This window comes from Peromyscus leucopus, chromosome 23 (assembly GCF_004664715.2).
Source record: "Peromyscus leucopus breed LL Stock chromosome 23, UCI_PerLeu_2.1, whole genome shotgun sequence".
Classification (NCBI taxonomy): Eukaryota; Metazoa; Chordata; class Mammalia; order Rodentia; family Cricetidae; genus Peromyscus; species Peromyscus leucopus.
Genome location: NC_051082.1, coordinates 35,978,927 through 35,996,118, shown reverse-complemented (window position 1 = coordinate 35,996,118; position 17,192 = coordinate 35,978,927). Strand labels below are relative to the sequence as shown.

Below are 17,192 nucleotides of genomic sequence, written 5' to 3'. Positions count from 1 at the left end.
TGTGATGGTAGCAGCTGCTTGAAGTTCCTACCTTGCATTCACAATGACGAACAGTAACCTGGAACTGTCAACTGAAATACATCCTTTCTCCCCTAAGTTGCTTTTTTTTCCAGAGTATTTAAACCACAGCAATATAAATGGAACTAGACACATTTATTTGTATATATTTGGGTGTGTTCCATGGTGGTCTGTGGATATTAGGGAACAATTCTGGGGAGTCAGTTCTCTTTTTCCACCATATGGGTGCTGGGGATTAGGTCATCATGTGGGTCATCAGGCTTGGTGGCAAGTGCCTTTATCCACGGAACTGTTTATTTTTGAGACAGGTCTCATGAAGCCCAAGATGCTCTCCAACTTGTGATATAGTCAAGGATGACTTTGGACTCCTGCTTCCACCTCCTCAGTGCTGGGATGACAGATGTGCTCCACCATGTCTACTTTATGTGGTGCTAGGGATGGAACCCAGGGCTTGATGCATGCTAAGCAAACACTCGACCAACTAAGCTACAGTCCCAGTACCCCAAGGTACCTTTTAAATGGATGTTTCCTCATTACCCAAACTACCAAATGGTTGCTTGGAAACATACTCTTGGTTAAATGCAGTCTGATTAATTTGACTTGTCTGTGTGTGTGTGTGTCTGTGTGTGTGTGTGTGTGTGTGTGTGTTGGGGTGTTTTAGAAAGTATGTAGAGGATTTGTTTGAGAGTTTTCGGGGGGAGAAGGAAGTGGGGCTTTGGCTGGGGTTGAAGCTCACCTGGGTTACAGAACTGCAACGCCGACACTTGCCTAGATGTTTTTTTTTTTCTTCTTTTATCGTTGCCGTGGGTGGAACTCAGGCTCTCCTGTATTGGTAGGTAACTGCTCTGCTGGTGAACCAGGCAAAGTGGTAAATTTACCTGTAATCCCAGCATTGTAATCTCAGGAGAGTCAGGAGGAGTCACCACAAGTTCAAGACCAGCCTGCTCTACATAGTGACACCTTGTCTTAAAAAAAAAAAAAAAAAAAGCCACGCAATGGTGGCGCACACCTTTAATCCCAGCACTCGGGAGGCAGAGGCAGGTGGAGTTCAAGGCCAGCCTGGTTCCAGTGAGTTCCAGGACAGGTAGGGCTACACAGAGAAACCCTGTCTCAAAAAAGCAACCAAACAAACAAACAAACAAAAAGTGATGGGTGGGGGCAAAATGGATCAGCATGTAAGGGCACTTGCCATCAAGTCTGACGACCTGAGTTTGATCCTGGAGTTCCACATGGTAGAAGGAGAGAACTGAATCCTGAAAGTTGTCTGGTCTCCACAAATTCATCATGGCATGCATGCATTCCTATCCCCATATAAATGTTTAAAAAGTGAATTTCAAGCTGGGTGGTGGTGGTGGTGCATGCCTTTAATCCCAGCACTCAGGAGGCAGAGGCAGGCAGCTTTCTGTGAGTTTGAGGCCAGCCTGGGCTACAGAGTGAGTTCCAGGACAGCCAGAGCTACACAGAGAAACCCTATCTTGAAAAAAACAAAAAAAAAAAAGTGAATTTTATTTATGTAAATTATACTTTACTAAAACCTGTTAGAAAGAAGAACACCCCCTGACACACACACACACACACACACACACACACACACACACACACACACACAGAGAGAGAGAGAGAGAGAGAGAGAGAGAGAGAGAGAGAGAGAGAGAGGAAACTTTTTTTTTTTTTTGTAAAGCTGAAGGCCAGGCATGTGGCACATCTTTAATCCCAGAATTCAGGAAGCAGAAGGAGGTGGCTCTCTGTGAGTCTCAGACAGTCTTGTCTACATAGAGGGTTTCAGGCTAGCCAGAGCTACTTGTTGAGACCCTGTCTAGAAAAGCAAAAGCTGAAGTTCTCAGAAACACCAGAGCAGTTTGGGTGGTTTTCTTCCCACAAAAGCAGTTCCAGCCAATGTGGCATTTGTCCCCTGGACTGAGGCCAGCTCTACTCCCAGCCTCCAACCCACCCCAGGGCTTTGGTCCAGCCAGCCAGACACAAACATTTCCTCCTCATTCTCCTGCTGCTGGAAATGCAGGCTTTGGAGGGCAGATCTCGGGGTGCTGGGGGGGGGTGGGGGTAGAGCTCATCAGTAGGGTGCTTGCCTAGCATGCATGAAGCTCTGTGTTACTTGAGTCTCTGAATCGTTTTAAGGAAGAATCCCAAGAAATGAAGCAGGGACGAAGCTGTGATGGGTGGAGGAAATCCATCTCATAAACTAGGAACAGAGGTGTGGGGTTGGTGAGATGGCTCAGAGGATAAAGGTGTTTGCCACCAAGCCTGGTGACTGAGTTAGACCCCTGGGACTCCTGTGGTGGAGGGAGAGAACCCCCTGAATGTTGTCAGACAGTCCCATGCACACCACACCACAGCATGCCCACCCACCCACATCCACAGTAAATCAGTGCAAAAGGAACGCGGGCTGGCCCCTCCCCTCTGTGCTCAGCTGTGCTCGCTGCTGTGTTTAGAGACACGATAACAGGGTGGCCTTGTCTCGTGTGGGCATTCTGTGTTGGGGAGGAGGACACTGGCTGGGGACCAGTGGTGACTGCCAGACCGTGCCTGGCAACTCCAAGGCCAGCTAGGAAGGCCAGGGCAGCCTGAGTATTTTCTCAAAGGTCAATCAAGCCCAATTCTTCACCATCTGGGAGGTGCTGGGAGAGCCAGGCATGGCCTGCAAAATTCAAAGCTGTGTTTCAGGGTAGTGGTGGGGGTGGGGTGCTGCGGAGAGCCTGGCAGCATTCAGGGGGTTCAGAGAAGGCATCATGCAGACACAGGCCATTGGGATCATATTCAAGGGGTCTTTGTGAACGTGGCTGTGCTCACCTGGAATTTCAGCATTTGTGATGTGGAGGCAGGAGGACAGCTGCAAGTGAGGCCACCCTGGGACATATAGAGAGTTTCAGGCCATCCAGAGCTACAAAGTGAGACCCTGTTGTTGGTTAAGCGGCGATGCCGACGGATGAGAGTGCTGGATATATCAGTGACAGAAGAATCACGAACCATGGTTACCTTTCTAAAGTTTTATTGGGAGAGGGGGGGTGAGGGAGGGAAAGAGAGAGACAGAGAGAGAGAGAGGCCTGGCGGAGGGGGGAGAATACAGAAGGAGAGAGTGCAGGGAAGAGAGGGCACAGAGGGCACGCCCACTTTTTAGGCTGGGACAGGCTGGTGACGTAATTAAGGACATAATCTTTACACCTGTCTCAATTAAGTAAACAACCACAAAAATCCCAGAGTCAGGCGTTGTACACACCTGTCATCCCTTCTCTTGGGAAGTAGAGAGAAGATGATGTGGAGCTCGAGGCCATCCTCCGCTACATAGCAAGTTCAGCATAGCCTGTCTCGGGGCTGGGAGTGGCTCAGTTGGTAGAGGGCTGGCTATGTGAGCATAAGGATACAAGTTCAATCCCCTGGACTTCTATTTAAAAAGCAGGGTGTGGTAGAAACACTTATAATTCCAGCACCAGGGAGGCAGAGACAGAGGGATCTTGGGACTCCACGACTAGCTGGCCTAACCTAATGGGTTAGGTAGAAAACATGGCTGTCTGGGCTCTACACGAGTGTGCACACATGTGTATCCCCACCCATCAGAGCTCAACCCAGAAACAGCTAAGGAGGAAGATAAAGGTGCAAGGAATATTCAGAAGGTGTGATCAGCAAGGCTCCCTAAGATGGTGACATTTAGGCAGAGGCCCAAGAATCATGCATGCAAGGTGAGCACAGGCTGTAGAGTGAGACCCTGTTTCAAACATGAAAGTGGGTAAGAAATTTAAGAAAATATGAAAAGGCAGAAGCCATCTAAGTCTCTAGAGGGAAAGCATTCTGGGCAGAGGAAACGACCGTGCACAGGCTCCGAGGCAGAAAGATGCGTCATTTGAAGGAACAGGAGGGAAGAGATGTGGTTAGGTGTGGGAGGCGGAGAAGGAGGCAGAAGGGAGAGAGGAATAGAGGTTGAGATGGACAGGAGATGTCTTTCAAAAATGAATCAATTGTCCGGCGTCGGTGGCATACGCCTTTGATCCCAACACTCGGGAGGCAGAGCCAGGCAGATCTCTGTGAGTTCGAGGCCAGCCTGGTCTACAGAGTGAGATCCAGGACAGGCACCGAAACTACACAGAGAAACCCTGTCTCGAAAAATCAAAAAAAAAAAAAAGTGAATCAATTATTCAGGTAGGAAAACGCAACATGGGGACCACTTCGCTTCTGCTAGGCTGGCTGTCAGAGTAACAGAAGTGTTACATACTGGGGAGGCTCCAGTCCACACACACACACACACACACACACACACACACACACACACACGCACACGCACGCACGCACGCGCGCACACGCACGCACACGCACGCGCACCGTGGATGGAGGTGGGAAAGAGCTCAGCTGCTCCGGGAAACAGTTTGTCTGTCCCTCAGGAACCTGGAGCCAGTGCGATGTCTCAGCAGGGAAAGGTGTCTGATAAAGACCTGAGTGGAGACCAGCTGACTCCTGGAAGTTGTATGTGGGGATACATTGTGTATCCTAATAAACTTATCTGGGGATCAGAGGACAGAGCCAGCCACCAAATTAGACACAGAGGTCAGGCAGTGGTGGCACACACCCTGAATCCTATCACTCCGTCTGGATCTCTGTGAGTTGAAGCCACACTGGGAACAGAGCTAGGCATGGTGGCACATGCCTTTAATCCCAGCACTTGAGATCTCACGTCTTTGCTTGGAAGGACACGTGCCTTTAATCCCAGGAAGTAATATGGCAGGACACAGAAAAGTATATAGAGCGTGAGGAAACAGGAACTCACACTTTGAGACTGAGAATTTCTTAGAGGTAAGAGCTTGTGGCTGGCTTGTTCTGCTTCTCTGATCTTTCAGCTTTCACCCCAGTGTTTGGCTCCAGGTTTTCTATTAATAAGACCTTTTAAGATTCATGTTACAGTTGTACTTTGACACACATGTTCAGTGGCATACTTACATGTGTGTATACATGTGCATGCACATATACATCAAATAAATAAAATGTAAAATCAGTTTTTGAAAGTTAAACACAGGGTTTGGGGTGTATCTCAGTGATAGAGTGTTGCCTACCAAGGGCAAGGTCCTAGGTTCTACCCCCAGCAAGACACACACACACACACACACCACCACCACCACCACCACCACCACCACCAACAACAACAACAATAACCAACCACCCCACCCCCCAAAAAAATCAAGAAGAAAAAAGAAATAATCACCACACAAGTCAGTAATTCCCTCCCTGGGATTGAAACCAGGGACTTGAACAAGTGCATATCCATGAGTGTTCATAAGGGCCAAAGGTAGACTGAGACCAGAAGTCCCAATGGGTGACTGGATAAACACAGTGTGGTATGTCTATCAAGTGGAATAGTATTCACCTCCAGAAAAGAGATGGAATTCTGATACATGTTATCATGGTGGCAAACCTAAGGGAAAAGAAGGTTAGTAAAAGAGACATATACATATGGTCACTGTATTAGCTTTCCATTATTGTAACAAAATGCAATCAGCTTGTTAGAGGGACAGAGTTACCTTAGTCGATGGTCATAGAGGCTTTAGTCTCCAGTTTTACTGCTTTGGGCTTGTGGGAATCAGCACATGAAGGCCAGAGTCTCCATGAATTCCAGGAAGCAAAGGGAGACAGAAACAGGCCTGGATACCAGTATCCCTGTCCAGGGCACATTGCTGATGATCTAACCTGCTTACTTCACCTTTTAAACCAATGTTCTCAACCTGTGGGTCCAGACCCACACAGGGGTCACATATCAGATATTAACATTACAATTCATTAACAGTAGTAAAAATACAGTTGTGAAGTAGCAACAAAAACAGTTTTATGGTTGTGGGTCACTACATGAGGAACTGTATTCAGGGTCTCAGCTTTAGGAAGGTTGAGAACCACTGTTACAGAAACAAGGGCTGAAGAGATGGCCCACGAGTTAAGAACATATGCTTCCTACAGAGGACCAGAGTTCAGTTACCAGGCAGCTCACAACTGTCTGTAACCTTAGCTCCACGGGATCCAAAGCTCCCTTCTGCACTCGTACACAGGTCTTGTGCTTGCCCAAGTAAACAGTAACAATTGTTGGGGACAGGAGACTCTGAGTGGCTAGGCTGGAAGCTCCGGCATGTAGCTTTTGTGATCGTCCTCCAGGCTGGGATGGCTTTTCAGGGGTGCCTTTGAGTAACCCTGTTTCTGTGGGAAACCTCAACGTCACCATGTTAGACTTGGGTGAAATCCTTCTTATGCTCTGTTCTGTGTCTTCCCTCTTTCAGCTGAGCTCTACCCTCAACCTCCTACTCAGTAAGCCTTACTAACCAGCCTTTACCTGTCCTTCATCCACCTACTCCTAACTCACCACCCTGAGGGACTCCCCTTTGTCACTTTAAGAAGACTGTTCTGGGGGCTGGGCATGTGGCTCGGTCAGTAGGTAGACCATGTGCTTGGCAAGCTCGAATTCCTGGTTTCCCCCCCCCCCAGCCCTGCACAAACAGGACTTGGTGGAGCCCTTACCTGTCATCCCAACACTTTGGAGGGGGAGGCAAGAGGATCAGGAATCCAAGGCCAGTTTTGGCTACAAATCCAGTTGGAGGCCAGCCTGGATTGTATAAGATCCTGTCTGGTAACAAACACTCAAAATACCCGTGTAGTCCCCTCCACTCCACCCCCGACCTCCTCCCCAAAAACCCAGCCTGTTAAATTGAATCCTCCAGTGCCATCTCCAGGTAGATATGGATCTAGTGCCTTTAAGTGATCAGCCGTTGTCCTTCCCGGAAGAGAGAGATCTTTGTATATTTTGTTGTTGTTGTTGTTTGAAACAGGGCCTCTCTATGCGGTCCTGGCTATCCTGGAGCTCCCTATGTAGATCTGGCTGGCCTAGAACTCACTGAGATCCTCTGCCTCCTGAATGCTGGGATTAGTGTCGCCATGCCCAGCTCATTTTCTTCTAATAACGTCTAGAGATGCCTTGCAGCCTTGTGTCAAATGCCTGTCATTCGGGAGACAGAGTCAGCAATTTAAGGCCAGCCTGAGTACATGGTGAGTTCGAGGATAGCTCCTGAGCTACAGGAGGTCCTAAAAAAAAAATCTAAAAACCAAACAACTTGATCCTCCTCAAAGAAAATGACAATCAAGATGCCTTGTTGTGAGAGTACACCGGTCACACATGCTCACTACAGAAGCCGATAAAGCAGGCCACAAGTGCAGCCCGCTTTTAAGGAGAAATCCCTTTTGGGTGGGTCTGACACATGCTTTTGCTTGGATTTTTTTTTTTTTTTTTAGCGTGGACAATGATTAATTTTGAAACATTTTGCTTGTGGAGCAGCCTGAGCAGCCGTGGAGCGGATTGCAACAGGCTCACTCTGGGTGAAGGTCACTCTGCGTGCCGGGGGCAGGGAGTGCACACGTAGCAGCAATACGTTTGCACTCTGGGTTCAGGTTAGCACGCTGACAAGGCGCCAGTCCTGGGACAAAGGGCCGCTGCTGCGCCTGCGCCAGCCGTCAACCCTTTCCGGAAGGAGTTTGGACCCCGCCCCTGGTGGCGTCATGATCGAGTTGCCATGGCGCTGCTGAACAGTCTGGCTTCCTCGCTGGAGTCGTACAGGGGCCGGGACCGCCTGGTGAGAGGAGGCTTGGGTCCGTGCTGGGCCGGAGTGACCTGGAGTTTGGTCAGAGCTCAGAGACAGGGAAACTGAGGGCAGAGAGGGGTTCCTAAAGGGACCGGAGTCGGTACAACACACCCCAAGACCAAGTTCTCAGCACAAAGATTTCTTTACCCCAGGAGGACAAAGGGCAGGGAAAACAGACAAAGACAGGAGACAGAGACGAGGGAGAGGGGGCAGGGAATAGGGAGAGGGGCAGGGAATAGGGAGGGGGGAGGAGTATTTGTCCTGCCGGGACAGAGGACTGACCGCCTCTGGATAGAGAGGAGACAGAGGTGGCCCAGAGGCAAATGGCAGTTTATAAGGGTTAAAGGAAAACCCCCGTGTTAGGATGAGGTGCTTGATTTTAATTGGGCATGCTAATTAGGGCAGCTGGAGGGGGCTTTTGATTGCTGAACTTCAATACTCTGATAGCTGGACTTTGATAGTCAGCCTCTGGAGGAAGTGGCCGAATAAGGGACTAGACCTTGGGGGCTAGCTTTAGGAATGTAAGCTAAAACCTACTAAGTTGGTTTTTAGCTTGCTAGCTAGTGCCTTGGTCCTCGTCCAGATCAGTCACAAACACTGTCATCTAGTGTGGACATCTGAGGTCAAACCTGCCAGGCCAGCCCTGCTGAATCAAATAATGACCACGATCTCACCAAGTCACCAGTGTTCTTGGGTTGGAGGAGCAACCTCAAATAGGGTTTAGCGCGTCACATGGCTTCCCTGTAGCTGAACGTTCATGTTATGACAGAATCCCCTCCAGTTGGGCACTTGGTTCATCTCAGCCAAATGTGGCCAGACTTCCAGGACCTAGCCATGACGACTCTGAATCGATCCACTGTAGCTGGTCACTTAGATTGTTTCTTGGATGGACAGCCATACCAATCAGATCCCTGAATTTGGACATTTAGTATCTGCCTAGCCACTATATATGTCTTGAGTTGCCACAGACACCTCACATGGGGATTTTGGATGTTCCAAAGCTGGTGCTGCATCTGGAATATTTTGGTAACAGTAAAATTCCATCCACTTGAGCATTTTGGTTTGGTCCACTTAGGCTTCTGAGGTTAGGCATAGCTTTCCTGACCAGTTCCTTATAGGCAGACATTACTGGTGGCTCCACGATTACATTCAACCCCTTTCTCTCCTAAGTTGGACATCTAAATTACAGTGTTCCCCATTACAGCCAAGCTGAAAAGGAGTTATAATCAATAGAAGCAAGGCCTCGCTGGAACTCAGTATGTAACCCAGGCTGGTGTCTTACATGACATCCTCCTACCTCAGCCTCCCAAGTTGCTGGGATGACAGGTGTGTATCACCACACACAGCTTGAAAGCAGTGATTTCTGACAAGCAAATGAAATAATGAAAGAGCTGGGTCTGTAGCCCGGTGCTTTCCTAGCATAGACGAAGCCTTGAGGTCCATCCTCCGCACCGAATAAACCAGATATGTTGGCACAAGCCTGTGATCTCAGCACTCACAGAGGGAAGATAAGGAGTTCAAGGCCAGCTTGGGCTACATGATACCGTCTCAAACACAAAAGAAACAAAGATACAAGGGTGGTGAGCCTGCTGAATCTCAGTGACCGAAGTCTCTTATTGAATGCCTTCCTTCTCTCTAAAGTGTTTGAAGCAAATTACTATTTTGTCGCTTAGACTGTTCCTTCAGTCCAGCTAAGGCTTTGGCTAGGCCAGGAAGGGCAAATAGAAGTTTTCTCTCAGCCTGGTGCCCTGCCTGTGGGCAAAAGAGAACCCAGGAGACGGAAATAGTTCTGTTTCCTTTGTCCCTGCCATTTCGACCACTGGTAACACGAGCCAGCGCTCCTGTGGGACTCTCCATGGCAAGTCTTCTTTCTCCCCTCCCTCTTCTCTTCTCTCTTTGTTGAAGCAGGGTCTTAGGTAGCCCCGGCTGGCCTTGAACTTGCGTGTCTTCCTGCCTCAGCTCCCCTGGCACTGGGATGACAGGTGTACCTCACCACACCTGGCTGTGTGGCACTTTATGGATTTTGATGTCCCGCTCCCATCTAAGAGAACCTCTTGAGAGCCTGGGGCATCGGTAGAGTGCTTGTCTAGCATGCAGGAGGCCTTGGGTTCACCCCAGCACCGTGTGTTCCAAACGTTGCACACCTCTCATTCCAGCACGTGGGAGGTAGAAGCAGGAGGATGATTAGCGATTCTAATCATGACCGCCGACAGTGGTTAGCCTAGGCCACAGGAGACCTTGTCTCTCAGATCGACAACAACCACCATAAAGTTATAACTTTAAAGGAAAGAAAGAAACTTTCAGTTTGTAGCCAGGTAAAGTGTTTCATGCCTGTTATTACAGCACTGGCATGCTGAGGCAGGGGGATGACAGTGACTTGCTATGTGGTGAGTGAGGTGAGAGTGAGACCCAGCCTCAGCATCCAAAAGAAGGGAACAAAAGACACAAACAAAACCTTTCAGTTTGGGTTGGAAGTTTGCTGACTCTTAGAACTTTTGGGGTTTTTTTTTGAGATAGGATCTCACTCAATAGCCCAGGCTGGCCTTGAACTTATGGGTGATTCCCTTACCTCAGTCTCTCAAGTCCTGAGAAGTACAGGCTTGAGCCACCATGCCTGGCAGCTCTTAGAACCCTCTCCAGGGTCCGTCCTGAGGGCCCATGGCTGGGTGTGGTGGGGCTTGCAGCTCAGGCCGCGGTGGGGACTGTGGTAACTGCTTCTGGTCTCCCACAGATCCGGACGCTGGGCTACTGCTGCCAGCTCGTCGGTGGGGTCCTAGTGGAGCAATGTCCCAGCAGGTCTGACGTGGGAAGGCGCTTGCTGGTGGTGTCAGCCCAGCTCAGCCATTGCAGGACTGTCTTGCGACTCTTTGATGACCCGGCCATGTTTGTCTACACGAAACAGTATGGCCTGGGGACAGAGGTAACAGGGTTGGTGGGGCTGTGGGGAGAGGGGGCTAGACCTTCCTGAGGAGCTAGGAGCAATGGCCTCAGTGCGTGTTTTAAGGGCTGCTTATTGGGTGATCTTGTTATTGGCCATGGAACTGGGGCCTTGTACATGTTCCTTAAGCACTTTACTGCTAAGAACCCACGCTGCCTCTCAGTGGGGGGATCTAGGCAGGGGCTCTGCTGTTGAGCCACACCCCAACCTCAGCAGGTAAAAATGCTGCTCTACAAACTTGATCACCTGAGTTTAGGTCCCTGGAACGTACAGTGGACAGAGAAAACCTACTCCTAAAAGTTGTCCTTTGGCCTCCTCCTGCATGCCCACACTCACATCACACACACACTCACACACTCACACACACACACACACTTTTTAAAAGCCCCTGAACCAGGGGTGGGGGCTTCCAGTAGTAATCCTAGCACTTGAGAGGCAGAGGCAGCTGGATGTGGGGCTTGAGACCTGGGCTGGGGAGATGGTCAGTAAGTCTGTGAAATGCCTGTTGTGCAACCTGAGAAGCTGAGTGTGAGTCTCCAAAGCCCTGTAAACTAAGTGGGGTGGCTCGTGCTTGTGATCCCAGTGCTGTAGAGGCAGAGACAGGAGGGGCCTTGGGATGCACTGGTCAGTCAGCCTAGCCTGTATAGTAAACTTCAGGACCTGAGAGACACAGTCTCAAAAAACAATGCAGGCTGTGGAGGAGGCTCAGCAGCTTAAAGTGCTTGTGAGGGCCTGAGTTCAAATCTCTAGAACCCACAGAATGTGCCATCTGTGATCATAGCATTTCTTCAGGGGGGTGGGAGTGGAGACTGGAGACTCCCCAGAAGGACAGTTAGCTTGGTGAGCGGAGTCAGAAAGCAAGAGACTCTGCCTCAATCAAGATCGAAGGCACGGAAGGAAGGAGGCTGTCTTCCAACTGCCACCCGAGTGCTGTGGGAAGCATGCACCTGTACTCACGTACGAGAATGTGTGCACACACACCTCATATACACACACACACACACTCACGCACAAGAATGTGTGCACACACACACACACTCACGTACAAGAATGCACACACACACACACACACTCACGCACAAGAATGCATGCACACACACACACACACACAAATAAATAAAAATGAAATAACAGCAACAACAAACCTTTGGTGTCTATCCCAGTTGGTGTAGGGCTTGGGGTTTTGACAGCTTTCCAGATAATTCTATTGCCTGAGTTGTCTAACTTGCAGGCCTATCCCCACCACTTGGTTTCACAGGAGGAGGACATCTTCATCCGATGGCTGTCTGTCCTGAGTAACATGGCTGACCAGCTTTACTACCCTTGTGAGCATGTCGCCTGGGCTGCCGATGCCAAGGTCCTCCATGTGGACTCTGCTCGGTGGTGGACACTGAGCACAGCCCTCTGGATTCTCTCTCTACTCCTTGGAGTTGTCAGGTATGTGACATCTGTCAGGGGGAACACCAGAAGTCCCCAAGTGGTGTTACCTCAGCAAAGCTGGGGTGCCAACCCTTACATGTTTTGTTAGGAGGCTCAAAAGAGGGGGCAAGTCTTCACATATTGGAGTTTCCTTCCTTAATTTTTCTGTGTATGGGTTTTGCCTGCACACGTCTGTGCATCGTGTGTGTGCAGTGCCCACAGAAGCTAGAAGAGGATGGCAGATCCACTGGAACTGTAGTTACAGATAGCTGTGAGCTGCTGTGTGGGTGCTGGGAACCAACCCAGGTCCTTTGTAAGAGCAGCCAGTGTCTCAGCTACTGAGCAGTGTCTGCACACACACACACACACACACACACACACACACACACACACACACACACGTTTGACCCTCCGTGTTTATTTCTGGTGAGGTAACTGCTGTAACAGTTGGACACAAATGTACTGTTTAAAACAACACAGATCTGTTACAGAGCCGGAGGTCAGAAACCTGAAATCAATTTCATAGGGTAAAGTCCAGGTGGGTCAAGGCTGGTCCCTCCCTGGAGGCTCCACAGCGTTTCCACTCCTGCCTTTTTCAGTTCTAGAGGGCCCACATCCCTTTGCTTGTGGCCCCTTCCTCCTTCAAAGCGAGCACCCCAGAGTCTTAGAGTCTCTCTCTGCCTCTGACAGCCTCACCTCCCGCCCCTTCTCTCCTCTTTTTCCCTCTCTCTTAAAAGATGTATTTATTTTTGAAAGCTTTTAAAGAAAGGTTTTGTTTTCAATTATGTTCATGGCTTCATGCACATGAGCGTAGTGCCTGTGCCAGAAGAGGGTGTTGGAGTCTCTGGGGCTGGAGTGACCTGCAGTCGTGGGCTGCCCAACCTGAGTGCTGGGAATGGAATCCACCCTCTGCAAGAGCAGTGCACTTGCTCCTGACCACCAAGTCCCTTCTCCAGTCTCATAAAAAATGGGTTTGCTAATTGATTGTGTGTGAATGTAGTAGGTGTGTGTGCCTGGCGGAGGCCAGGTGGAGACACAGAATGTCCTCTGTCACCCTTTTTGCCGTTTCCTTTGAGGGGGTGTCTTGGCCTGAGCCCAGAGCTTGTGTTTTGGCTAGTTCACGGCCAGCGAGCCTCAATGACCCTGTCTCTGCTCTCCCACCCTTAGCACTGGGGTTCCATGCCCAGCTTGCCATGTGGGCACTGGGGTCTGAACTAAAGCCCCAATGGTTGTAAGCGAGTACTCTTAACCACAGGGCCATTTTCCATACGCCTCTCTGCTTTTCTTTTTAATTACTTGTTTATTTCTCTTTGCTTTTATGCCTGTATGTGTGAGTGTGTGGAGGCCAGAAGTCAACCTCAGAAGCCATTACTCATCCCCCTTTTACATTTTTTATTATTTAACTAAATTTCTTTTAGTTATTTGTGTGGGGGGGCATGTGTGCACTGTAGGGCACATGTGGGGTTCAGAGGATGACTTACAGAAGTTGGTTCTTTCCCTGGACCATGTGGGTTCTGGGGACTGAACTCAGGTCCTTAGGTTGGTGGCAAGCACCTCTACCTGCTGAGTCGTCTTGCCAGCCCTCCACCCTTTTTTCTTCTTTCTGTTCTTACTGGCCTGGGCCTTACTAACTCACTACGTCGGCTGTCCAGTGAGCACCAGGTCCCTCCGCACTGATTTGTGAAGGGTTCTCTCTCCAGCCCTCTTCTTACACTTTTTCCTTTGTATTTATTGACTTCATTTACTTGTGTGTGTGTGCACATGCGCACATGTACAGGGGTCAGAGGACAACTCGGGCAGTTATTTCCTTTATCCAGTGATACTGGGATCCAATCTAGGGAACAGGCCTGGCTGCAAGGGCCTTTACCTGCCGATCCATCTTGACAGCTCCTCCTCTTACTTTTTTTTTGTTTTTGAGACAGGGTTTCCTCTGTGTAGCCCTGGCTGTCCTGGAACTCGCTCTGTAGACCAGGCTGGCCTCGAACTCACAGAGATCTGCTTGTCTCTGCCTCCCAGGCATGTGCCACTACCACCCAGCTTAATTTTACTTTTTGTGATAGAACCTCATTAAGTATCCCAGGCAGGCCTTGAATTTGAATCCTCCTGCTTCAACCTCCCAAGAAGCTGGGAAAATAGGCCCGTGCCACCAGGCCTGGCTCTGATAATCCCTTCCCAGCCTTTGGGTATGTCCTCCTCTGACAGGCTTAGGCAATATCCAGATGTCCTTTCATGACCACGGTTTCTTGCTGACCTCCGCTGACCTCTGAGGTCCCATCAAGCTTGTCTCCATCCCCATGCACACTGTTGGCTGTCTCCGAGCACTGGGCAGGTCTACAGCATGGTCCATTCTGGTGGGATGTGGGTTAAGTCATAAGTCCCTCCTGGGCTCGGAATGTGGTTCAGTTGGTAAAGTGCTTGCCTAGCATGCACAAGGCCCTGCTTTCCACCCTCAACATTGTATAAACTAGACGTGGTGGCACATGCATGTCATCCCAGAACTCAGGGGGTAGAGGCACGAGGATCAGTTCAAGGTCATCCTACACAGCAAGTTCAAGGCCAGCTTGTGCTACATGAGAACCTGTTCTAACTTCGTTCTGTTGCTGTGACAAAACACTCTGACTAAAACCAACTCGGGAAGGAAAGGGTTTATTTGGCTTATACTTCCAGGTCACAGTCCATTGTTGAGGGAAGTCAGAGCAGGAACTGAAGGCAGAGAGCCATGGAGGAACACTGCATGACCTGCAGAGTTTGGATCTGGAACCCTGACCAGGGAGGCCAAGGGAGTGAGGAAAGGACAGTGACACTAAAGAATGGACAGAGACTTGGGTACATGGACAGAAAAGCTGGGACTCTGGTCTACATAGTGAGTTTCAGGGAAGCCAGTTACATAGTTAGATCCTGTCTCAAGAACAAAATCATCCAGCCACCACCACCACCACCACCAACCACCAACAACAACAACAACAACAAAAACAAAAGAGTGAAGAAAGAGAAAAGCAAAGCTGAGGTTGGGCAGGGTGTGCGCACTTCCATGGAGTGGAGGCATCTACCGCTGCACGTACTGCTGGCTGCACCCAGGAACCTCAGTTCATTACGTGCGCTCCAGGGGGAGAGGCGGGGGTCAGATAGTCTCAGAAGAACTGCCTGTAGGCAGCAGTCTCAGACTAAACATCTGTGAGGAGGCGGCTGCGGTAGCTAGTTACTGTACACACTGGCCAGTCATCACACTCGGATCCTCTAGGAAACCTTTGCCATCCATCCCTCTGGCCTCTCTCTCCCTGGGAGGCGTTGCCACTCACGCGGGACTAAGGCATTGCAGTCTTTGACATGGCCGTGCTGAGTCAACAATACATATTTACGACTCCTGTCACTCAGGGCCTCCTCCGTTCTCTAGTTAATAACGTGACCTGATATGCCCACAGGCTAATCTGACCCTCAGTCAAGGCTTTCCTCTCAGGTGACTCTAGGCTAACTCAGTTTGACAATTAAAGCTAACTAGGGCAGAACCCCAGCCTTCACCCCTAAAAGCGACAAGTCTCTCCCCCAAGGCGCAGCTAGCCTGCAGCTCTGTGCAGGAGGCTGCGAGCAGGACCACTGCTGGCCAAGTATGGCGGGTGGCCGGTCTCAGTTCCCTAGGTTGAAGGCCGTGGGGGCTCTTGCTGCCTTGGCTGCTGTGGAGAGCTGACCCGCTCCTCCCCAGCCTGCCAGGCTGCTCCGGCAGGGCAATCCCTACGGTCTTCTGTATTGCAGGTCCCTGTGGACAGCACTGAAGCTAAGACAGAAGCTGTGGAGCCTCACAGGCACCTTCACCAGGTACCCATCCTACCTTCTCCTGCAGGGTGCCGAGCGCACTTCTGTCAGCCATGCCCCTGCTGACCTCTGCAGGGCTGACGTGGAAACCCTTTCCCTGGAAAGCTGAAAACAGATGTCTGCCATGCCTCATGGGACATCAGCAACGAACTAAAGTACGGTTTAGTCAGAGTCCAACTTGTGGAACCAAACAGCGGGAGTGTGGGGGACCCCCAAACAGCTGTATCATGGGAAAATCTTACCCCAGCATGGATGACAACTTCCTCACGGCTGCATAGCACCTCTTGCAATTAAGGCAGAAGGAAGCAACTAGAATATGTCAGCTGAAGGTCCAATGACCCTCCCACCTCTCCACATATGAGGAGAGGCAGTGGTCAACAACCCCGTTGGCTGAAAGGTTCAGCAATAGATCACTACAAAAGGGTGGGTATAAACGGTGTGTGTGTGTGTGTGTGTGTGTGTGTGTCAAAAGCATTGCTTTAGTCTCTGGGAGGGAAGTAGTACCTTTCCCAGGTAGGGAAACAGGCTTGTTAGAATGAGGACTACAGGCTGAGCCTTCCTGGCTTCATCCCACGGCAGGGTGGGTGATGAGGACAATGCCCACAGCCCTACACATGCCCAGGGATCCTGGAAAGAAGGCGTGGAATTGCGGCTGTGGGCCACTCTGCCTGCTCCTTTCTGGGGGACATGGGAAGGGCAGGCAATGAGCGGCTCCCTCCTCTTTCTCTCCCACAGCCAGCTGCCCAGGAGCAAGCGGAGGGCCATGGAGGCAAGGATGTGGTCAGAGGTCTTAACTCTCCTCAGCAACCTGGCTGACCTGGCAAACGCCGTGCACTGGCTGCCCCGAGGTGTCCTGTGGGCTGGCCGCTTCCCTCCTTGGCTGGTGGGCCTCATGGGCACCATCTCCTCGCTCCTCAGCATGTATCAGGCTGCCAGGGCTGGCGGCACAGCTGAGGCAGGCAGCTCTGGATGAGGCCCTGCAGTGGCAGGTGGAGGACACTGTGGGGCTCCACAGGGGGCTCAGATTCCCAGAGTGGGAACCACTGGCCAGGGCTGCTTCCACGATTGTGTACTCCAGTAGCTGTCTCCCGGGTGGGGTGGGAAAAGGGCTGGTAGATCTCAGGTCCTAGCTAGGGCTTCAGGGGAAGCTGCTTCTCTGGGGAGTGGGAGGCACATGAGGAGGACCCCAGGACTCCCAGAGCAAAGGCCAGGCTCTCGAAGTCCCTGGACGACTCTGCTAGAACCTCCCACTTGCTGGCTTACCTGAAGGTGAATGGGAGAGACATGCCATGCCTGGGGTCGGGCTTTGGGGAAGCTGGAACACTGGAGTGCCTATTAAACATCTTGGTATGGTGCCAGTCTGTATGAGGTGATCGGAGTCATCACGC

The 17,192-nt window shown here is 50.6% G+C and overlaps 1 protein-coding gene across 2 annotated transcripts; it reads left to right on the top strand.

Moving 5' to 3' along the window:
* The first annotated feature begins 7,451 nt into the window (after positions 1-7,451).
* Positions 7,452-17,169, top strand: Pex11g (peroxisomal biogenesis factor 11 gamma). 2 transcript variants are annotated; one of them, XM_028857382.2, is made up of 5 exons: positions 7,452-7,628; positions 10,369-10,557; positions 11,834-12,012; positions 15,745-15,807; positions 16,540-17,169. In XM_028857382.2, the coding sequence occupies exons 1-5, from the start codon at positions 7,569-7,571 to the stop codon at positions 16,775-16,777; spliced, it is 729 nt and encodes a 242-aa protein (XP_028713215.1). In that variant the 5' UTR covers positions 7,452-7,568; the 3' UTR covers positions 16,778-17,169. The 2 variants fall into 2 exon arrangements, with proteins under 2 accessions (XP_028713215.1, XP_037054298.1); XM_037198403.1 differs by having other exon boundaries at positions 7,577-7,644.
* Positions 17,170-17,192: the final 23 nt, after the last annotated feature.

Coding starts and splice junctions, on each gene's coding strand:
- Pex11g (XM_028857382.2), top strand. CDS start 7,569: ATGGCGCTGCTGAACAGTCTGGCTTCCTCGCTGGAGTCGTACAGGGGC. Junction 10,558..11,833: donor AGTATGGCCTGGGGACAGAG/GTAACAGGGTTG, acceptor TTGGTTTCACAG/GAGGAGGACATCTTCATCCG. Junction 15,808..16,539: donor CTCACAGGCACCTTCACCAG/GTACCCATCCTA, acceptor TCTCTCCCACAG/CCAGCTGCCCAGGAGCAAGC.